General features: G+C 41.2%; 1 protein-coding gene across 1 annotated transcript; it reads right to left on the reverse strand.

Annotated features, from left to right (window-relative positions):
• Positions 1–2,416: 2,416 nt before the first annotated feature.
• On the reverse strand, positions 2,417–20,632 carry LOC108795355 (poly(U)-specific endoribonuclease-D-like). The gene is made up of 7 exons (XM_018566595.1): positions 20,563–20,632; positions 16,721–16,901; positions 14,451–14,653; positions 12,139–12,252; positions 9,138–9,244; positions 4,599–4,741; positions 2,417–2,528 (listed from the first exon to the last, which is right to left on the reverse strand). Exons 1-7 carry the CDS (start codon positions 20,630–20,632, stop codon positions 2,417–2,419), a joined length of 930 nt encoding a protein of 309 aa, XP_018422097.1.
• Between the last annotated feature and the right edge of the window lie 3,996 nt (positions 20,633–24,628).

Genomic DNA, 24,628 nt, shown 5'->3' on the forward strand with positions numbered 1-24,628 from the left:
AATATCCCCCCCCCCCCCCCCCCAGGTTAGGATGGCCAGAACTCCAATCAGTACTAACACATGACTGGAACCAGACTGAACACATGGCAGGGGTATATATGCCCTGTCCCTGCATGCACCAACGACTATGAGAGTCCTAGTGATTGGCTGGTGGACTGCACACACGCTCGCAGTGTCCCCCATTGGTTGTCTCACACTGCAGCAGAGCCACACCCCACCCAGGCAGGTACAATAAATGCTAGAGCAACTGGAGTTAACCAGATAAATGTCAACTATAATTCAGCAATGCTGACTACAGCCCTGGCAATTACTAGAAATCGTAGCCATTTCAAAAAAGGTGGTGGGGGCTACACATACATCCTAAATCCTGCAAAACTGATTATCAGAGTATACAATTATCTTTGGCCATATTATCATGTGATCATTTGCCTGTGGGCCTGTGGAAGACTTGTGTCTTGTTGCTGGTGTTTGGATGGGTCAGAGTTTATTCATTAATTCATTCAGTGTTAAATGTTTATTAAGGAATGTCTAGTGTTTTGTAAACTTCTCATCTCCTTGTCATGCTATGTGAATGGGAACATGTAACAAATATAAAGTCGGTATTATCCCTCTTTGGCTGCAAAAGTGGAAATACACTTTAACCCTTTCGCTGCCAAGCCCTCCGGAACATTTTTCAAATCAGCTGGCCAAGCCATTTTTGAATTTTCTGCAATTTTTAAGTGTATTTGTCATGCAAGCATGGCTTCAACTACAGATTTTTTCATGTTGGTAGATCGATGTGGCCTTCCTGTGTCTTCACCCAATTTTCTCTTAATTTACTTTCAAGGAAAATGAAATAAAAACAGTATTTTTGCTTTTACATAATTGAATGATGCATGTGAGTAGAGTTTTACCTCATTCACTAAGCAAAGTGAAAATTAGCTTTGTTAAGTGAACAGCCTATTGTGCTGCCACAGCCAATGTTATCTTTTAGTATTTGCTGTTTCCATAATACTGCCACATATTTCACTGCTTATCATAATGTCTCGATGTGCCCTGACATCTAGTGCTAGATTAGCTCTACTGCAGGTTGTTTTTCTATAGATACACATATTTGATATCTTCCACTGTTCTCCCCTCATTTTTTGTGTCACTTGGCCACTCCCAGCTTCTTCCACATTCCTTCATTGTATCTCTAGCCCTCATTGCAGACTCTTGGCTTGGAGGATTTATTGCCTTTTTACACTTCATGTGACCAGCGAACTTCTGTATTCCTTAAGAAGTAAAACTATGGTGTCTATTCGAATGACCGACCTAAAGTGAAGTGAGCCGAACACTGTTCGGCAAACACTGATGTGTCTTTCTTTTTCTTTATTGTGACACGGAGCCATGTCAGAAAAAAAATATATATATTTCCCATTGAAATACATTGCTACATTACTATTGGCTATTTCAATTTGCAATAGCCAATAGTAAACTAGCATTGTACCCGCCCTCTGCTGATGGACCTGATGGAGAACTGCAGCAGAGGGCGGGTACAATGCAAGTTTACTATTATTATGTTGGAATTAAGCTTCTGTGTCTTATTAGAGAGTTAGGCTGCCTGTAGATGGATCTGAAGTAGCTTGTGACCATACTGCCCTTAAGGATCAAAGTCCAAAGGAGGAATGTCAAAACATAAAGTGGCTCTTGAAACAGAACAGACTTTAGTGAATCAACCCCCTTGAATCAGCAAGTCAAGCAACTAGCTTTAACAGTAGGAGTAACAGTGACATCATACAGTGGCTCTAGTCTGTGACACTTTCCTCTCCATTCTTGTGTTTCATTTTCTGTTTGACTGTGACAATATAGGAGCTGACATATCATCTGAATTTAGTCTGAATGGTCTGCACTAGATTGAACTATAAACCCATATCTGTTTCTGTATTTAGGGTTACCCCCTTCTGACCTTGTGTGATTCCTGAGCTGACCAGTAGTACAATTTGTATTCTGATCCTGTTTGAATATCTAGACCTGCTTCCCCTGGATTTCTAGGCTTGTTTGCCATCTGTCTTGATCTTCATCTTCTACTGACTACAATTCTGTTTTACAATTGATAATCCATCTGCCAGCTGTCCCCAGCCGGGCAATCTCAGGGGCTGCACTATGGGAGTTGTCCTCCAGCAAATTCTATCTCCACCATAAGGAGCTCTTTGTGAAGACCAGATACAACTGTGCCTCAGTTCCTGCTGACCTTAGAAGGTATCTCTCTTTGTCTGTGTTGATCCTGAGCCTGTACTCCAGTCCTTGTTTCGCCTGTACGTGCACTCTAGTCCCAGCTTATTTTATGTGTTTTTTTTCAAATAAGAATGTTATGTACGAACAAATGAGTGAGCCATATTTTTTGCAGATGAATGAATTTTAATTTTTACATTTTAACCACAGTTTTCTTCGCCCCTTAAACCACAGGATAAGAAGATGCCACGTATCTCTTGGCATTTCCATAAGTTGAATTGGCCCAGGTATAGGTTTGAATCCTAAGAGTCTGGCCTCCCATTCTGACAGTGCATCTAAAAAACAGCCACAATAATTAAGTATATACAATGATGTCTATTGTAATTACATATATTCAAAATTGCAATCTGATAATTATACACTTTGTTAATGAGACATCGCGAAATAAAACATTCCTGTAACCATGGCTGGAATACAATCTATTTTATATAATTCTATAGCTGAGCTAAACTTAAATTGTTTTCTAAAGTAATGTTGCAACTACTGATGTTTGCAAAACCAGCATTAGGTTAACTAAGCAATCAGTCTGGATCATGAGCAGATCATGAGCATCTGTCAGTTTTTTTTATTGAGGTCTGTCACTATTTGAGTGACTTCTCCTTACTGTCTTTCTGCTTCATGCTCGTAATATTGAACAGGAAATGAGGGGAAATCCCTTAACAGTGACAGAGGCTACAAAAAAAAAAAAATGATGTCAGAGTTATATCGCTGTCTGCTTCCCCGTTTAGGAATGCTTGCAGCATTTTTGCAGATTGCACTGGACCGAACCGCAGGTACTGATGTTCTGTGCGGTCTGGTGCGGGCAACCGCACTGCGGGTGGGGGGGAGGGGGCGTGGCTGCGGTGCCATTGACCTCAATGCACCACCATGCCCCCTCCCACTCCTAAATGCAGGAAGCCGGCCAGAATGCAATACAGTGCGTTCCAGAGGCTGACCGCTCTGGAACGCAATGTTTATGGTGGGAACCGGCCCTTAGAGTGTACATTTGGGCAACATTAAACATATTCAGTACATTTCTTCAGTAAATGCACATTTGCTTATGAGTCATTGCTTTAAAAACACTGCAAGTACAGAAAAATATGCTTTAATCTCCCAGAAATCCAGTGATCTCCTAACTTTGTGTAGGGAACTGATAACACAATCTGAAGCAGTGTGATCAGTGCTGCCCAGTTCTCCACTTGGATTACAAAAAAATTCCCTCCTATTCTTTGGAGATGAGAAGGGAGGTGATCTGTAGTCCAGTAAGCAGATTTTGAGCTTTACTTCTCTTTAGGGCCACAGGAATACATTTACTATGCTAATACCCGGTATCTACTGACAGCGCAGAGAAGAATGAGAAGACACCGCTGATAAGAATCATGGCAATAGTGTCACGATCAACCCGGCTGCCTGATTGACAGCTGTCTCTCTAGAGCCTGATCCAACGGTGCTTGCCCCTTCCCTTGTCTGTCCCTGCAATGAGCACTAAAGGAAGACAGAGGGAAGAGGGAATCCCTATGGGAAGCAACGACTGACAGTAACCTCTCTGCAGGTAGGAGACCGTGAGCTAAGGGATTAGCGAATTGCATGAGCCTGCAGTGTCCCATGCTCTAAGCAGCAGGGAAAGTATATTTTACTCTCTCCGTACTTCTCCTTTAAGAGCTCTCAACTTTTATTGTATGGCATTCAGTTAAACTTCAATATAAAATGGTTACATTATAACTTTTGCTATTGGCGAACTCAAAAAAGACCCAGTAGTCAATTTGAGGAAGTACAAAGTTGCCACATAAAAGAGTGTTTCTCCATTCTAGTGGCTAACTGAGCGGCTACTTACTGTAACTGCCTTATTTTGTTTTCCAGTAACTACAACAAAGCAAGGTATTTTCTTTTCGTTAGTAGTTACAAAGTATGAGAGAACATAAAATGATAACAGAAAAGAATCTCAAAGTCATGTGAGTTCTCCGAATTATACATGGGTATATCAGGTACCAAGATTTTGGTGGGTGGCAGGGTACATAAATTATTCAAAAAAGGCGGGAGCTAGGGGTGAAATACATGCCTGTATTATCCTAAAACAAGCACATTACCAGAGTTAGATTCATTGACCCTAGTCCTGTAAATGCTAGGCATGGGTAATCTCTCTACAACATAATAATAACTTGCAAGGGTGCGGTGCTCCATGGCAGACTTTACAGTTCTATGGTAGCCCAAGCTTCAATCCAGAGCACACATTGAATACGGACTAATATTTCATGGCTATAAAAACCTCATTACCACACTAAGCCACAACATTCATCTTGGTAAGGTATGGAAGCCAAGTCAAGGGCATTTCAATTATGTGCACAAAGAGCAGCTGGAATACTTACACACTGTCAGGGCGAGTCACATAACACACAGTGAAAACTGCAAGATCAAACTCAGGACTGCTTCCAATAAACATTGAACCGATGTTCTTCAGGTAGCCTGACCAAGTAAACTGAGCTCCGATTACATCAGGATAACTTGTCCACTAGTACAAGATAAAAAGAAATATAATCAATGCTGTATATGTCAAATTAATTCATATTAACAGGGCTGTCCCTATAATGAGACAGCCTGAGGTGCTTGCCTCAGCCAGCATCCCATTGGGTCACATGGGAGGCGTGGCATGTTTGCCACCCCCTTTCCTGCCAGAGCGTCCCGGGTTGCTAAGAGCTTTAAGGAACCTGTGACACTCTGGCCGACGTCTCCACCCAGCTCCATGACATCACTGTTTGCCAGGAGCTGAGTGGGATGGTCTGGCTGGCGTTCCGTCTAGCTCCTGGCAACCAGTGAGGTCAGCGGGCTGGGAGGGACACCGGATAGTGCTAGAGGACTACCAGCAGCAAACCCCCCCTTTCCCCAGTAAGGTGCACCACCATAACGGCACTCCCCCCCATGGAATGTGCTCATCACTATTATTACCACACACCCCCCCTTCCCCGGTAACATTAATCACTATCACCAACCACCTTCCCTCCACTGGCCTCAGGTCTAGGGACGTCCCTGCACATTAATATTTAGGATTTTATGCTACACATTGGAAGCACAGCTACAGCCAAACATTTTTTTTTTTCATTTTGGATAGAGCAACAAAGGGTAAGAGCATCTGTAAAGTTTCAAAACCTCTGTGTCCCAATTGGCCTGGAGTGATGAGAAATCTCTCCAAGAAGGAGTAAGGAATGGTTAGAACTGTTAAACATGTGACAACCATGGCCACCATTTTTTGTATGGGCTTTACAGGAACTGGAAGTGATGGGAAATCCCCCCAATGGGGATACAGACAGAAATAAAATCCTGACAGAAACAAAAACTGTAGTTAAGCTTTTAAGTGAAAAGTAATTTAACAAGCTTCCTAACGGGAAAACTACTCAAGTGTCTGTACAGCTTTGCTGGGAAATTATCATTGCATAAGGAAACTATGTTACAAGCATGACAGCAATATTCTGTGTGTATTCACAAAGCATGACTTCCCTGTTTTTGTAACCACTGGTGACATAATTTAAAAAATTATTATCTTTGACAATGACTATTTCCTTATTTGAGACTTCTCTTTTCATATGGGTTTCAAAGAAGGAAACCAGTGGGATTCATACGATAAACAGTCACAGTTTGGACAAAAATGATCATTTACACAATGCGCTGACTATGTAAATAATCATTAAAAAGCTGTGTGGTATGTTTAGAGGGTGGCAGCAAAGTATAAAAATCTTACCTTACTGCACACCGTCCCTGCACATGACACCTAGCTTCTGGGCAGGAGAGGGGGATATGAGATTCGAGCCGTACAGAGTTCCGGTCACCTTACCCTCCACTCCTCACTATTGCCCATTCACAAAAGATAGTATGCTGCAAGATAACATGTTTCTACTTTGCAGCCACTCTCTGCACAAAACACCCAGCTTAATGATCATTTTGCCCAGATTGTGGATTTAAATAAAAGGAACATTGAAATTGATTTCAACTGCTTTTTTTAAGAAAGTTAATGCCTAATTTAATTAAAAAACTGATTTTATTTTATATGTGATTTTTTTTTTTGAATATGTCAATGATTGCTGGTTATTTTAGCATATATTGTGAACATTAAGAGTGAAGGTATTCTATTTGGAGGTAAGTATATCATTTTATACATGACTGTATGTATGTAAAAATAAAACTGATTACTAGATAATTAGTGTATATTGTGATCACTTATTCAGAGTGGAGTCAATAAAGTTAATAATATACAGTAATACCTTGGTTTACGAGCATAATTAGTTCCGGCAGCATGCTTGTAATCCAAAGCGCTTGTATATCAAAGCGAATTTCCTCATAGGAAATAATGGAAATTCAGATGATTCGTTCCACAAACCAAAAATATTCATATAAAAATGATTACAATACTGTACTGTAATATAATACTGTACAAATATAAAGAAAAATAAGCCGATTACCGGTACCTTCGTGGCCGGTGTGAGGGGGACAAGAGAGAGGAGGATTATTGTGTAGGACGACTTTCACTATCACTAGCGGAATCACTGATATCTCTTGACTCAATGGAATCTTTTTCATTTCGTGAAACCTTAACAAGGAATCTATTCAATGCGACATTGCATTGTCGTTAAACAGACTCATCGCTCGCACTGCTACAGCCTTATTCGGTGGTGCTTTTCTACAAAATGTTGCTCTTATTGCAAGACATTGCTTGTATATCAAGGCAAACTTTTTCAGAAATGTTTGCTTGTCTTGCAAAACACTCTCAAACCAAGTTACTTGTAAACCAAGGTATTACTGTAATAAGTTGAAGGTAATATTACCGGTAGGATAATGAATATTTTTGTGAGATTATAGGGAGAGTATAGGAACTGTTATTTTTATTGGTAACAAAAGAGTTAATATGTGTATTGGTTTTTAATGCCAACAAAGGAGTTTTTATGTGTGAGGATTTAAGAAAATGGATGTCTAGCCAGCCCAACGCCTCTGAAACAGTCTCTGACAAAACATTCCAGCATGATGTGGCTGGCTTATGCATGCTTTTAATATGATGTTCACATTTTAAATACAGTTTGGAGAATTCATAAAAACTGCAGCAGACAAAATCTGGAGCTGTTGCCCAGAGCAATTAAGCAGCTTCTCTCTTTAGTTTGTTCAGTTAAGCTTTGAAAATGAAAGAGAGAAGCTGATTGGTTGCATTGCACAGCTGCTCCAGATTTCTGCTGCTCCAATTTTGATAAATTACCCTGAATGACTTTACACCTTATGTCAGTTTCCACTTTTCACTTTTCCACTGTCCATATTTAATTGTTGTTTAAAAGTTCAGTTCCACTTGAACACTGTGCTGGATCCTTGCTCAGAGGAAGTAGAGAGGGTTAAATCCAGGGGGATCTGGGATTGCTGAGTATGTCCTCAGTTCCTCCTGTGTCAAGGGGGAAATCTCTGGATTTCTGTACATGATAGGAGTGGAGAGTTGGCTGTTTTGGGCATTTTACAACCTGCTGGAATTTGGAAGCCAGGAGGCTTATTCACAAAGTGTTTTCGACCTTCAGTAATGTTGGTCCAACCAATCCGATGAGGGTGCAAGCTTATGTGTTTGCAAGGTGGTTTTCTGATTGGAGTGAATTTCAAGTTGTAGCTAAGGAGTCAGAAGTGACCGGCCTAATCAGATAGTGGCCTCTATCCAGATGTTGGATCGGCTGAGTGGAAGTCCTTCTGCACTTCGGCTCAGCCGAACATCCAGAGCATCTTCGGCTGACCCATGGCAGCCCATGTACGGATGAATTTAGCCGATGTACGGCTGAAATCAGCCGCACAAGGCTGTAGTGAATAGCTGAACAGCATTCGGCTCACTTCACTTCGGCTGGGTTATTCACAATATATATATAAATTTCCCAGTGCTTATATGTGATAGCTGCAATAGTTTTCTTTTTTAAATCCTGCAAAAATCTTGCATTCTTGTAAATTCCTGCGTACTTAACTGGAATCTCAAACAATGTTATTAACTTTCCCAGCTAATGTTTGTAGACTACAAAAGAACTGCATTCTTTGTAACGGAGATGTGGAAAGGGGAAGGTGGGCTGTAGTCCAAATCATGAGAGCAGCCTAGAGGGACAACTCCACTTGCCTTTAATTAAAGTGCAGTAAGGAGTGTTGTCATCCTAGGACAGGTAGTGTAATATTGGCTGGATCAATAGGTGAAAATAAAGAAAAAAATGCTAATGCAGCCACCACATCTAAAGGTGCCCACACACCTTGCGATTATCGTACGATAATCGCAGGAAATCCCGCGATCGTACAATAAGCGCAGTGTGTGTGGAAGGCGCACGACCGTTTCTACTGTACGGTCCAACGACTTTTGTTTTACGAACATGTTTGAAAGCCCGCCGAGAATCGTACGGATGTCGACGGGTGTGTGGCATGCTCGTAAGATAAATGCCGAACGGGCCGGTGTGCGCAAGCGCACACTGACCGTTCAGCATTGCGGTCATCGGAAGCAAGTTTAAAATTAAAGACACACATAAAAAAAATGGAAAAAAACACAAAAATTATTTTCAAGTCAGCCAATCCTACGTACATGCACATTCAAACACAAATATGTGTCAGGTACACCTATGTGTGAAAATTACAATTGTGCCACACATGTTACATATCACCACAAACGTCGGAGAGCGAGCAATAATTTTAGGGTCAGCAATCAAACCAAAATGATGATTGGTAAAAGCTTGAACACCCCGGTCTTCAAGTGGTTGAAAATGAAAGCGACTTTTTAATTGTTTGTGATGGGAAGTACTATTCTGCCTGTGGAAGTTACTATGAGCACAGGTAGCATACATAAGGATAATTTGCACATTCTATGTAATTTACTAAGCAGTGTGAGGGATGAGCTATAACAATTGCACAGAAACACTTACAGGTCCATCTGCACTGTAACTCAGGTAGTTAATTTGACCAGACTTTTCCTGCAGGTAGAACTGTATCCAGCTGTGGAAGCCAGAGATCTTTCCATTATGGATTTCACCTGTAAACGGAAAGCACCATCAGTATATACAATGGGGTGTCCTGAGGCACTGCGCTGTGTAAAGAGAGCCCAAAGCAACAATGATGCATTTTCTGTATTAGGCAATAGTGTCTCCAATATTATTCACACCTACATATACAAAGAACCTCACGTTTAACAGAAAATTTGATATTTGACATATAGCACATTTACCATACTGTACCGTTCATTACTTTCTGAAACCACATCACCACCATGATTATAACAAGCTTTTGTATCTTTTGCACAGTATATATTATACTAACATCTGATACAAAGGGGTCTATTCACAAAGCTGCCGTAGGCAGCCGAGTGAACAACCGACTAAAAGTGAAGTGAGCCGAACACTGTTCGGCTATTCACTTCAGGCTTGTACGGCTGATTTCAGCCATATATCGGCTGAAATCAGCCATACATCGGGTGGCTTTTGGTCGGCCAAACATGCTCAGCATGTTCGGCCGACCCGAAGTGCAGAAGGAGTTCGACTTAGCCGATCCAACATCTGGATCGGCTGAGCCGAACCTCCGGCAGGCTACTCGCTGCTGTTTGGCCTATTCTCATAGATGCCGAACAGCAGTGAGTGAATAGCTGAATGCCGATGAGCGGCATTCGGTTCGGCTATGAGATGACGGCTGGCTCCGCCCAGCTGTCAGAAGCAGGCTGTCGGCCGGCCCATGGCCGGCCATTCGGCCAGCTTCGAATTACCCCTGGGCTCAGTCGAGCCAAAGCATAAGCCTTCGGCTCGACTGAGCCCCTCGGCCAACTTCGGGGGCTGTACGGGCTATAGTGAATAGCCTGTACAGCCGCCCTGAACCGAAGGGATCCTGGGGCCGAAGCTACCAAAAGGATCAGCCGAAGCTACAGCTAGATCCTTTGGTAGCTGCGTGAATAGACCCCATAATGTTTTGAAGTGGTCAAAATTAAAGACTTAATTAATGCACTCTGAATAGTGTGGTATACATTTAATGAAGACCTGAGAAATGTTGGCACTGCGATTGCTGATTTTAGCGATGGAAGCTTTCGGTTTGTCACCCTGGTCATATTTTCGTTATCCAGTAAGTTGAGCTGGCCATACACAGGTAGTTTTTTCTCATTCCCCCTGCCGGGCTATTGTATTCTTACAACTGAATACCCGAACAGTGACTGCAGCCAATCACACGTTTCATTTACTAATTTGTTTTGAGATTGTAGTCTATCACAGGAGTGAGCTTGGAGCGGTGGCTACTTTACAGCACACACAGGGACCTTGGGGAATATAGGTAGCCACCCTCCAGAAGGACAGTGTCAGCACCAATTCAGAGATGATTTGAGGGTCTACAGCTGAGCAATACACAAATAAGATACATTTTGGTTAATAGTTAAAGTGACATTAAAGTAAAAAAAATGTTTCCCTCCCCCCAATGTTAATGTTAGCACTTACCTTAAACAGACATCCCAAGTCTCCCGAACGTTCCGGGAGTCTCCTGCTATTAGATAGCGGCTCCCGGACGCCCGCAGGAGAGACATTTTATCCCGGAAAGTATTTAAACCTTTCTGGGTCTGCTGCGCTCACTAGTTCTGCTGAGTAAAAATAACGTTTTTAGCTTACAGTGGCTGGTCAGTGGGAGGGGTTAAGGCACGGCAGGGCAGCCTGTGATTGGCTGGAGACAAAAGTCCCTGAGCTAGCTCTGCAGACACCTTATGATGAGTGCCGAGGGGGAGCCGATAGAAGACGCCTGTGGAGGGTGAGTGGCACACTTCCTAGTCTTGTCATATACTGTAGTGTTAATAATCACAAATAAAATAAAAACATAATGTAATTAATAATAACATAAAATAATATAATTAATAATAACAAAATGGTATAATATCTACTATGTTTGTGTGTGTATATATATATATATATATATATATATACATACATACATACATACATACACTCACACATATATACTATTATAAATATTATATTATGTTTTATGTTATTATTAATTAAATAATGTTTTTATTTTATTTGTATTTTATTTGTGATTATTAATATTATATGCTGCTGCTGTCAATCAGCGGAGGTGGACCTGAGGTGCTCCTCTGCTGATTGACAGCAGCAGTGGGTGGGTACAAGAGCAAGCCTGCTATTGGCTATTGCAATTTGAAATGACCAATAGCAGCCTAGCTATTCATTCCCCTGCTATTTAGTTTTTTTTAGTTTTTTATTGTGAAGGTGGCCGACGGCCGCTGTCAAAATAAAAAAACAGAGAAGGTACCTCCCTGAAATGAGAAGGGCACCTCCCTGAAATAAGGTTTTGCAGGTTGGGATGTCTGCTTAAATTATGTCTCTTATTCTGATCTTCTTCTTCTTTCCTGATGTTTTCATCTGTCCCTCCAGCGGTGCGGCGGCTCTCCAATCCAGCGCTGACTGCTCTGTCCTTCCGATCCAGCGGTGTCTGCATGCGGGTGCACGCGTCCATAGACTTACCTTGCGTCTCTGCTCGTCTCCCGGCCGAGAATCGGAACTGCGCATGCGCCCACCCCAAGATCCTTTGCGGCCGTACGAGCAGTTCCTGATTCTCGGCGCGGGAGCGAGCAGCGATAACGAGGTAAGTTTAAACCTAGTTAAAGCGTTTTTTTTTAAACTTCTTGCCTATATCTTCTGCTTGCTAGCAGTAGATATAGGCAAAAAAACCGGAGGGTTTAGAACCCCTTTAAGGTACTTTAATGCATTTTTAAGATTTAACTCCTGAGTTTAGTGTTACTTTAAAGAAGTGCAAAATAAACATATCTATAATGGGACAGTGCTGTCATTAAATATATCACACTTTAGTTAGGTCTAATGTGCTGAGAATATGTTTAGGAAAGTTAAAATAACAGATACGATGCAAGAAGCATTCTCTTCTTACCATGGAAAATGTGCTCAAAGCCTGAAGAATCCAAGGGCCCTTTGGTGCGGGTATACAGTCCAAACCACATCAACTTCAGGTCATCCTTAAAGCTTGCGGAAGACGTATAATAACCTATGTGAAGATAAACAAACCTTTCAATTCAAAACTGAAAGCAGGGTGCAGAGCAGAACAATTCCCACTGGTGCAGTCCTTTAGTAGATCAGAGTTGATGCCTAAAAAACATGTAAGCTGCGGAAAAATTTGGTTTGTATGTATCGTTATTTCGGGATTCGGATCCGGAATTCAATTCGGTTTGGATTCCGGATTTGGACAAAATCCGAATTTTCGTTAGTTTCAGATGAGTTTATGAATATCCTTTGCGAATACCACAGAAAACCATATGCAGATATTAATACTAAAGCTCCTAGACCTGAATGGCATTCGGGAGTCTGAATTTCCGAATACCATTCGGGGGCTCCAGAAAGCATTACGGGTCTGGAAGCCATATTAAAGCTTAGGCTTCCAGAGTTGAATAACATTCGGGAGCTCCCAAATGCAATTTAGAAATTCAGATTTCAAATGCCATTCAGGACTAGGAGCCTCAGCTTTAGTATTATATATATCAGATGTGTTTTTCCGTTTAATGCATCCGAATGGGTCTTAATATGAATTTTCTTTATGGCAACCCATAACGAAAATTCATATTAAGACCCATTCGGATGCATTAAACTGAAAAACACATCTGATTGGCCAAAAAAGTCACATGTCAGATTCAGTTTTGCTTTTTAACGAAATTCAGACGGGATCTGAAATTCTGAAACAGAAATTTGGATTCAGACACATTCAGATGCATTGGGATTCGGAAATTCGGGTGTGTCCGAATGTCCGAATTTTGATTCGGAACGAAACGAATCGCACATGTCTAATGCCTAACTTTTTTGAGCCCTTCTGTTTGCTGCTTAGATCGGCTCCTGAATGAAACATTGGTTCATTAACCCCATTCAGATAAACCTGCCACTAGATCCCAATTGCTCAGTCTCCTTCTATAAGGCCATAAAGTTATATGTCTTAAAGTATAATGGCTTTGGAGAGACCTTTATCAAACCAAAAGGCCAATTTGTGGTGTTTCAGGTAAGAAATATGATACATAGTACAAATCGAGGGCCTGACCGGTGGTGAAGTCCAAGTAAGAAATTCTATATATTGATTTTAAAAAATCTGTTAACAAGCCAACACATTTCAGGGGTTATAGAGGGCCACTGCATCAGGGCTTTAACCATTTGGAAGACAGGAATACTTGGACTGTACAGTACTTCAACACAGCTGTTGGAGTGTTCCAACCTTCTCCTAAACCTGTTTTCAGATCAGAGTTCTCTACACTCACAGTATTCCCATCTCCTGACAGTTTGATGATCTTACAGAGTTGTCTACAGTCTGAGTATTCCCTTCTCGTGAAAATCTTGCAATGAAGGGGGGGCCCTTATAAATCCCGAAAAGCACTGGGCTGTTAACAGACTTTTCATCAAAAATTGACCTCCTTCCTGGACTTTACCACTCTTCTGGTGTTCTTTTTTTAAATTGTACCACCTTGTTAGATATATTCATTTGTATTTTTCTTACACTATATGCAACAGTACTCTTCTATCTGACTTTTATTTCAAGTCTAAATAAGATGTTCTGTCTCCATTTTGCCCAAAGTGCATGGGATAAAATGAAGGCAAACCCATAAGGGCTTATTAAACAAGACAAGAATTCTCGAAATATCATGTCCTGCAGCAATCAATCAAAACTCCTCTTTCACTAATCCGCCTAGAGCAGGGGTCGGCAACCCCCGGCATGCGTGCCCGGCTTGGCACGCGAGGCCACATCGGCTGGCACGCAAACTAATTTTTTTGCATTTGAGAGCATGCTCGAGCCGGCTGTCAGATTGAAGTCCCACCCACCTCCCTGACGTGACCAGTTGACGTTTGTGCGCGGAGCCACACTGAGGAGGCCCTCGACGGTCTGCTCGAGGTCCTGCCTGGCGGATTCTTTACTTGCAGCACGCAGGACCGAAGGAGGAGAATCGCTCACCCGCCTGCCGGACTGAAAGGACCTTCTGTTCCCCGCCTGATTTTGTCACCATACTGCCCATCATTAGTCAGAGCACAGTGCACAGAGAAGTAAACTCAGATATGGCTGCCATGTATTATGGAATTTTACACATTATCATTATTCACTCAAAAGTTGCTACAAAATGGTGGCATTGACCAATTTCTAGCAAAATGATGTGCAACTAAAATTGTTTACATTTGTAATAATTGTGTTATTTCTTTTATAATAATGTTTACCTTTGGAAACTAAGAAATTGGAAAGTAAACTGAAGATAGAAGTCTTAAAGACTTCATCAACAAATGCATTTTGTTCTGTGACCTCTCCGCTGGTCACTGTCTCTGCTGTTCCAGAGGTCTTCACGTAATTGTCAAGCAGAGCAATGTACCGGGAAAAGGTTGGACGAGCAAACAGTTTGGCCTCATTCACATAGCTGAAAAACCTACAGGAAAAAGAGAATGTAGTAAATGTTTAAAGGTGCACAACTGAAAACAAATATTGATAGATTGATATGTAACTTTATATATAATTATTTCCTTTTTAACCAATACCAAAAAGTAAAAAAGTGGAAAGTAATAAATAGCTCATGTTATGAATACAGAGTTGTATGGCTGTGTGAGACACTGCATCTGTGCAATGTTTGTATATTTATAAGGTTGTTTGCATTCCTCTGACCTTGTGGAGTCATGCACGATTTAAAACGTTGGAGTGCTAGTCATTACAGACAGCCAGCTTTCAGGTTTCCTCTTTTTCTAGAAAGCAAACGCAGGTTTTTGCTTAGGAAAAAACTTCCACTTTACTAATACATTAAAACTTCTGTTTGAAAGGTTGCCTGAGCCCCACCTTAGGCTCCATTCACACCTGAGCGGCTGTCCGCACGTATTCAGCTGTACGGATACGCTCTAAACAGAAAATAAAATGCACTTTAATGTGCATTGTTCAGACTATTGCAGGGGCCGCGCAGTACGAAACCGGGTGGGCCCGGAAATAGTACATGCACAGTCGTCCGCGCGGGGAACACAAACGCTATATGTGAATGCAGCCTAATTCGAGGTAGCTCAGCTGGCCTGACAACAGTACATACAATCTGAATAGGCACCTCTGTCAGGTGCAAGTGAACACTGAAGGACCACTGGTTGTTGTCTGTAGTTCACAGAGGTGGACTGAGAAAGGCAGATAACACTGCTTGAGATTTCAGTGCAGCAGAGGCAGAACAGAAGTACAGAAGTTACAAGCTTACTGGAACACAGGACAGCTGTGAATTTCTGTAAGAGGAAACCATATACTAAGCTTCAGGTACCGTGTTTCCCTGAAAGTAAGACCTACCCCGAAAATAAGACCTAGCGCTATCTTCAGGGATTTCTGTAATATAAGACCTACCCCGAAAATAAGACCTAGTTCAGTGGTAGGTCTTATATTAGAGAGATCCGCTAGGTCTTACTTTCGGGGTAGCTGCACATATAATAGAATTTTACATCTCCCTCCCTAAATATATAAGACAGTGTCTTATTTTTGTGGAAACACGGTATCTACTTCTTTTACATAATTTAATTGAAAATATATATAAATAATGACTCTTATTACAAAATATTGCACAAATGTATTAGTACTTAAATAGCCAAAATTCCTAACACCAATTAAAAGAGTACTGCCTCCACGTCTACTGGTTCATTATTGTTTACACAATGCAAATAAGATCAGTACCAATATACAAATAACTGTATTCCTTTGTCCCACAATAGCTATAGGCCATGGTCTCCAAATTTACCATTGTTTTTTTATCTGCTTCACCATAATACTGATGTCCAAGAAAATTCACCATGACTTTTGGCTACCAAAGAATCAAAGCTAATTCTGTGATTACATATCTATCCAAAAATGTAAATGTCCATGAGCAACGCATGTTCAGGGTTCCATGAGATGTGAAGGTTATGTACATGTTAAAAAGGTGGAAAAAGGCTAAGCTATACTATGACCTGGAAAAATGAGAACCTTTACAGTCTTTAACAAACAATAACCTGGGGGCTGAATATAAAGTGAAGTCTCTTTTTAATATGAAATTGATAAGCTGAAATGATGGCAGGGTGCGGCTGTGCTGTTGAAACTTTGGCATAAGAGGTGCACTGTGAATGGTGTTCTTTTTATGTAAAATGCCATAATCGCCAGACACACATGGCACCCAATTTTTATCAAAACAATTTGCCCACCTATTCTGTACAGAGCTTTTATTTCAATAAAGTAGAAAGGAGAGTGTGTGGGAGGACATGGGCAACCTGGAAAATAGTTTTTAATCCTATTATTCCAATACTGTCCCTCGCTTCTGTCTGAAGACACAGCCTACATACCTTGCCCTGTAAAATCTACAGTTCCTCAAACAAGCTTTAATAATTATACTTTTCCAATTAGACAGCTTGTTGAAGTTTGCATATGCCTAAAATCAATTTTGAATAGATACAAAATGATACAATATGATGAAACGCAGTTTTTATGGAACATGTAAACAGCTTACTTTTGGCTGGAAAAGTCTGTTCCGGAGTTTGTCTGGGAGCTGGATGCCAAGTACTGTTTGTTTAAAGTAATGTCACCACTGGCGGCTTTGTTAACATCTGCAGAATACAGCTGCTCAACTAAATTGGTAATTTCATCATTGGTGGCGGCAAACACCTGTGGTTCTTGATCAACGAGTTCTCCTGGAATACAGAATTTAAACCCATATAAACAGTGATAGCTGCATTAATTTAATAGTAGAGTAAAAATATAATATTAGAACATGCTTATTATGCAGTTTGTTGAATAATTGCATATGTCCATCATTTTAAAGTTTTGCTTCCAGGCAAAACCTTTATTAACCCTTATAGTGGGGCTATCCCAGCACTGCAAGAGTTAATTGCTCGTTTTTTTCCCTAGGTGCTAAAAAAAAGCTATACTCACCTGAACCGCGGAGCCAGCTTGCTCTTAAGGTGCCCACACACCTTACGATAATCGTACGATAATCGCGGGAAATCCCGCGATCGTACAAATATCGCAAGGTGTGTGGAAGGCGTGCGATGCCTTTCTGCTGTTTTACTGTTCAAAGCCCAAAGCACCTAGACAAATATGAGCAGGTAACCCTTTGGAGTGCAGGGGTAGCCCCACTGCAAGGGTTAATAAAAGTTTTGCCTGGAGTTCTTCTTTAAATAAGCAGCTATTTCAGCTATGAGGCCTAACAAGGATCTCCAAACAACAAGTGAAATAATTTGTATAAAGTAAAAGTGGCACCATATAAAATTCAGAAAGCCCACTCAGTTTATCTTGAAAAGTCAACTTAGTTTATCCTTAAAGACCATTTGCTTTATGTTAATTTGGGAGTTATATGACTCTCTGCAGTGAGACTGCAGCTCCTTTGCCAGATCAATTGTTTCTGAAGATTGCTGTGGGGGTGGATAGCATCAGACAGTGACTAGACATGTGCGATTTGTTTAGTTACGAATCGAAATTCGTACGAATTTTCCTGAAATTCGTAGATTTGTAAGCATACGAAATCCGAATTGCAGTTTCCGAATTATATACGAAATACGAAATTCCGTTAACGAATTTCGGATTCGAATTTCTTTGAAACAGGAACTAATATTACCCCTGTAAATGAGGTTGAACAACATGACAAGATTTTTTTTTTAATCCAAAATACGGATACGCTGCTGCTGAGGGTTGCATTACAATACACAGGCAGGAAATACAAAATTCCGTTGACGTATTTTCGTTCCGTTACGAACATTCGTTATATTGAAGTTAAAAAGCAAAGTACATTTATATTGGAGTTGATGGTAGTTTTTTTTAAAGTCGGAAATACGAAATTCGGATACGGAATCCGTTAACGGAATCCGTATTTCGGAAACAATAACAACTACCACATCAACTCCAATATTAACAAAGGTATTTTTGATTTTTAACTTCATCATAACGAATGTTCGTAAAGTTACGAAAATGTGCCAAAACTAACGAAAAAACGTATTCCGTACGAATCCGAATTGAGTTTCGGATACGAATTACGAAATACGAAATAATGGATATTATGAAACGGAACGAAACGGAACAAATTTTTTTGATGGCGCACAAGTCTAACAGTGACCAGAGAGGGCTTGGTAACTTTAAGAAGAACGTGTCATGAAGGTTTGTCTACGCTGACTTGCTTCTGAAACTTCTAGCTGCCTTGCTGTGTCTGACATCAGTACTTTTAATTTACAAATCCAGAACAAGCATGCTGTAAATGAGCATCAAAAATGTCAGAATTTCTTACATTGATATCCCTTATATCTACTCAGCCAGAATTAAAATCAAAGCAACAGCATGACAGCCAGGAAAATGGCATTCTCTAAAGGAAAGTCAACATGGGCAGCCTTCATTCTATTCTCTAGTTCCCTGTAGAGCGATAGGTGGAGGAAGGGACATGACTGATGCAGGTCAGACCTGAACAAGGAGGAGTTAGGTGAGTATTGGATGGAAGGGGTTTTTTTCTGTTGTGTTTGAAAAGGGGGGAGGGAGGGCTTGCTAGCGTAGTGATAGGTGAGTGTAGCTCGGGGGGTGGAGTTAAGGGGGCCATCTTACTGTATAGTGTGCTGTAGGGAACCATTTTAGGTGGGAGAGAAAAGGAGTTTGGAAAGTCTATTAAACTATACTATTAAACTATGTTGTCCTAATGGGAGCAGTTGGGAACTCGGGATTCCCTGACCTGCATTAAGCCAGTCTCAGGAACAAGAAGATACAAGGAGAACAAGGACCATGCTCATTTTTACAACAAGAGGCCTCATACACAGAGTCAATGCTGGGATAAAAATAATAGGCAATAGGTTTATGGGCTGTGTTCTGTACATGTAAGTAAACTGTACAACTGTACAGATTGACTAGAGCAGCTTTACTCAACATTATTAACACAGAGGAACCCTTGACATAACTTTCGGGTCTCAAGAAAGTCCTGGTAATAATTACAATATCTACAGCTCATGGTACCTTAGCATTATCAATAAGCTGAGATATAAGTATAAAGAAAAAGAAAAAGGATTGTGCGGTACTTAGCGCATTTGACACACAGGACTGCTCTGTATGACACATATTTTTCGATAATAATGAAATTAAACAAATAACAATTATGGCCAGAAAGACATTCAGACAGTGGAGAAATGTAAGTGGAGAAATGCTTGATTACATTAACGATCAGTGGAAAAGTGCTCCCTGATTCTGGTGGTGAGTTATATGACCTGGTCATGGCAGAGCCCTGTTATATTGGTGGTCAGTGAAATGCTCCCCCACATAGTTAATCAGTGGGAGAAGGCCCCTAGGTTGGTTGTAGGTAGAAGAAGGACCCCTTTACACCAGTGATCAGTAAGAAATATACTACTTTTTAGCTATAAAGTTCATTGGTGTCAGTGGTCACTTATCTGAGAGTCAAAAAGTGCTCATTATTCAAGGAACCCCTAAAACCTCTGGAGGAACCATGGGGTTGCATGACACCATGATTGAGAAAGGCTGGACTAGAGTATACCTAATTTCTTATTCTATCCTTTAAAAATCAAGTAACCCATTGTTATTTTTTGTAGAGGTCTTCAAAAATCTCCTTAAGGTATACCTAAAGTCAAAATTGTTTTATCCATTTTATCAATTTGCAATTGGTTCTTTAATTATTGCCATCTTTGTCTCATTAGGCAAATTTCCCTTCACTTTATGCCCTGTAGACTCAACTGGAAGTTAGCAAAATATCTTTTTAATGTGAGGATATCCCCTGTTACACAGTTGCCACCACTACAAGTGTCCCCTATGGAGGAATTCCCCTCTATTACTGCTCTGGTGGCAACTCAAAATGTTACCTTTACCCTCACTTTCATTCCCTATGTATTAGTGATCAGGACAATTAAAGAGGGGGAATCGCCCTAAATGAGGCACAGACAGCAATAAAACCGTGACAGTGGTCCTAACTCCTCACCACTCAATCCAAATAAAAAAAAAAAGTTTTGCCTTTAGTTATAATTTAACCTTTTGTTGCAGCTTTTCTTTGAAAGAAACCTGAGTCAGCAGTCTCTGATGGAAGAAACCGAAGCCCATCTCATCTACCAAATGCTAGTTCTGAGCTAAACCAATAAACTGAATCACAAGCAACTAGTATGTAGTCTATGAGTCAATGAAAGTTTGCTTTGATCAGGGCTTTTTCAGGGCTTTAAACAAATAACAAAAATTAAAAATTAACTAATAATACATAACTCATCAACAAGTAATTGCTTGCTATCTAGTTTAAATAATGCAATATATAAATAGGAGTAAATTATTTATGATAACACAGTCATGTTACTAGAATACTGGGTCTAAACAAAAGTATCTCACTTGGATCTGGCAGGTGAACTCCAAAGACAAGACATGGCAAAAACCACAGGAGATGGAAGGAGGGCCTCATTTTGCAGCGTCTGCAGTCAGAATTCTGCTACCCACTCTACAGTTGCAAGTCTTTTATAGAGACCTTGTATCAGTGACCTCATGGGGATGATCAATACAACTGACCTTGTTTGTCTCACAAACTTTCTGAACTTCAAGAGTTGTGCAACACTATCCAAGAAACTGGGTGAACTTTACATTTCTCTTCTTATACGTGTCATTTTTCACGTCAGTAAGAACTTATTGACTTCAAAAAGTGAAGGGGGCTCTCATTAGGAGCTTCACATCAAGAGCCCCTTCCTTTCACATTAGAGTCCATCGCTCTCACAATAGGAACCCCCTTCACATCAGGAGCACATCAAGACAAACCTTCATATCAGAAACCCCCTTTACATCAGAGTCCTAAATCCCAGAGGCGTAACTAGAAACTTCAGGGCTCCGGTGCAAGAAACCAAGGCCCCCCCACAACCCCCCACCGCCATGGGAAGGCACTATGTGGTTAACAGGAAGGCTGCCGAGGTCCCCAGGAAGCGCGGAACAATCGGTTTGCAATTAGGGATGGGCTAGATGTTCGAATCTAGCAAGAGTTCGACTCGAACATTGGCCGTTCGTGTGTTCAGCAAACTGCAAGACTCAGGTCAGGTGCAAGACTTTGCCCAATCAGGGCACAGTACTCTGTAGAAGCCATGATTAGGCAAAATAATGATGAATTTTCTCAATTATGGCTCACCGGTCAGATGCCGTACAACTGTAAACAGCTGGGCGGAGCTAGCAAGCTGTCACCCCTAGCTCCGCCCAATTGTTTATAATTTGCCGACATCCATCAGAATGCCATTATTTATTTAAAATTGTTTTATTTTTTATTTTGTTGAGTCGTCATCATCATGGACAACGGTGGACGTCGTGATTGATCCTGGATTACGTTGGTGGATCCATTTTTTGCGGTTCTTTGATTTTTGTATAAAAGATTTATATAACATGTCTTTTGTTTTTTTCCAATTAAAGGATTTTTTTTAAAGTTTGGCCTGTTTTTTAAAACATTAATTTAACACTTTAGTGAATGGGTAGGGGTACAAGTACCCCTTACTCATTCATAGGGGAGGGGCCACATCTGGGTGTCCCTTTATTACCCTGATGTGAACAAGCCCCCTGCACGCACCCTCACAACCAACGCCCCAGGGCTTGTCCCCATCGGCTTGGGGACAAGGTACTTTTCCAGGGGCGACCCTGGAAAAGCACCCTCCCAGTGCCAAGGCATGTGGCCTGGTATCACGGGGAAGGGGGGCTCGCTCACTCAACCCCCCCTTTCCTGCCCTGCCAGGCCTGTGCTTGGATCAAGGGTCTGGTTGGGAATTTTAGGGGAGACCCCACGGCTTTTCCCCCCATTTTTGGTGGTGGGGTTCCTCCTTAAAATTCCTGCTATGACTTCTGGGGGGAACCACACACTTTTTTTTCTTTTTTTTTTAAATGGGCTCCCTCCTAAGTTTCCTACCAGACCTAAAGGGTCTTGTATTGTTTGGGGAGTGGAAACAACACACTTTTTTTTCTTTATAAATGTCATTTTTGCTGCAGCTGGTTCTTTACATCGTACAGATGTGCCATTTTACAGGCAGTTTAAGGGGACCCCCTAGGCACGATATTTAAAGGAATGTTTCATTTTTATTGTTTCACTTTAAGTGATGTTAAAATCACTGCTCCTTAAAAAACGTTTTTTTTTAAAGTGTTTTTTTCATTGATGCATGTCCCCCAGGGCAGTGCTCGGATCCCCATACACCTTTTATGGTCATTAATTTGCATATAAGCCTTCAAAATGGGGACATAGAGTTGCATTGAGTTCAAGTTTGAATTCAAACTTTTCCCATGTTCAAAAGTTTGAATTCGAACCGAACACAGGGGTGTTCGGCCCATCAATATTTGAAATGCTTCTGAAACCATAAAAATATCATAAACAGGCGTATTTGACTTCTGACCTGTATTTGACCTCCTCCTAAGCCGTCTAAATCTGTTTGAAATTTATTTTTCATTCCCACCGACTTAAATGGGGACAGAAGCCGTTCTGATTTGAACAAAAGCCCATTGCCACAAGCCCTATATTGCCTGCAGCCACAGGACTTAAGGTAAGGTGACCAGATTTTTTAAATGAAACCTGTGGACATTTTTTTTTATTGGCAAATGGTAAAAAAAAATTTTGTTAGCATATTTCCCTCAAATTATACACATGCACTGTATTTGATATACACCAAATTATGTCCCCAGACATGTCCCCGGAAACATAAAATAATAAAAAAAAATGTATACTTACCTGATCCTTGGATCCACCGACGAGCGCAGCCTCCCATCCCCCACGCTGTCAAAAACTGCATACAGCGTGCGCAGGTTACTATTTAAACTTGCGCATGCTGTGTGCAGCTTTTGACAGGCTGCTTTATTAGTGTAGCGGAAGCTACGCTAAATGCGCAGCCGGCTTCCCCTCTACTCTAATAGCGTATCTTCTCAGAAGCTACATACGGTTTGATGCACTTGTGCTTAGTTTGACCCATAGATTGCTGACACAGAAATAAATGCTCCCGTTTTTATAAATTCCCCTTTCATATAAATCAAAACCCCAAAAAAACACAAAATAATTTCCCTTTAATGGACAAGTACATGTTTAGTGAAATGCACTAGTCCACTCCCTCTAGCCCTATAAACCAAAATGACGTAGAAACCCCCCATCCAGCTGCTTACTTAGGGGGGATGAGATGATGGACTAAATGCAGTTTTAGTAAAAAATTAACTCTTTCTCTAAAGCTGCTTATCAGGCAAGTAACAACACTTATGACAGAGTACTTTAATTATACAAAGTACCCTTATTGAAACAGAAAAAAAAACAAAAAAACAATGGCATACCATATTTCATTCAGATACAGAGACATTTTTTTTTTACAAATCACAGCATGAATTCAGTTTGCACAAACAATGTGAGAATTTCATTTTCTTCCTCTTACTTCTTACTATAATAATTTTCATTAGCCATAAAAAAATTATACTTACCTGATCCCTGGATCCACCGACGAGCGCAGGCTCCCGTCTCCCACACTGTCGGAAGCTGCATACAGCGCGCACCGGTTACTATTTAAACTGTTGTGCGCTGTATGCAGCCGGCTTACCCGCTACGCTAATAGCGTATCTTCTCAGAAGCTGCATACAGTGCGTTCCGGTTTAAAGAGTAACCGGAACACGCTGTATGCAGCGTCTGACAGCGTGGTAGACAGGGGGCTGCGCTCGTCGGTGGATGCAGGGATCATGTGAGTATAAAAACATTTTTTCTTTATTTTATGTTCCCGGGGACATAATTTGTCCGGGGACGGTCTCCTCAATCCGGGGACTGTCCCCAGAATTCAGGGACGAATGGTGACACTGCGGTGTCACTGCTCGGGTGTCACTGCTCGGGAATTGGCTTGTGTTGACATATCATTGGTTACATGCCTGAAGATCTGCTGGCTCCATTGTCTTTCCTAGAATGAGTGTGGACTCCCTGATGGCTCAGTACCAGAGCTGACTGCTCAGTAGCTCTCCTCGAGGTGATGCAGCTTCATGCACAAACGCCAAGCTGATTGACAAGGTGAGGCGAAGTATCCTGGAAGAGCCCACCCTGAACAATGCCTTCCACAATGATTTCTTCTTGATCGCCAGCGGAGTCCAGGACCAGTCAGATCTACTCTGCAACTGGAATCGTACTTCTGACATCTTCCAGATCCTGGAGCAGGCTGCCCTTCATCTTTATTTTACTCCTTGGAGAAAAGAGTTTCATACTGTAAAGGTGAGTGAGATCTCCCAAAGAACTGTTCAAATCAGACTGGGGCCTCCCAACTGAAAGCTTTTGCTTTAGACCTGTTGGCTATGCCAGCTTCCCAAGCCTTTGCAGAGAGGATATTCAGTGTCACAGGTGACCTCAGAAGAGGCCAGCGGAATAAAGCAAAGGTCATATTGGCACGAAGTGCTTTCCTTAAAATGAATCAAAACACATAGAAGAGAC

The sequence above is a fragment of the Nanorana parkeri genome, unplaced genomic scaffold, assembly GCF_000935625.1.
Source record: "Nanorana parkeri isolate BGI_ZX_2015 unplaced genomic scaffold, ASM93562v1 scaffold961, whole genome shotgun sequence".
Taxonomy (NCBI): domain Eukaryota; kingdom Metazoa; phylum Chordata; class Amphibia; order Anura; family Dicroglossidae; genus Nanorana; species Nanorana parkeri.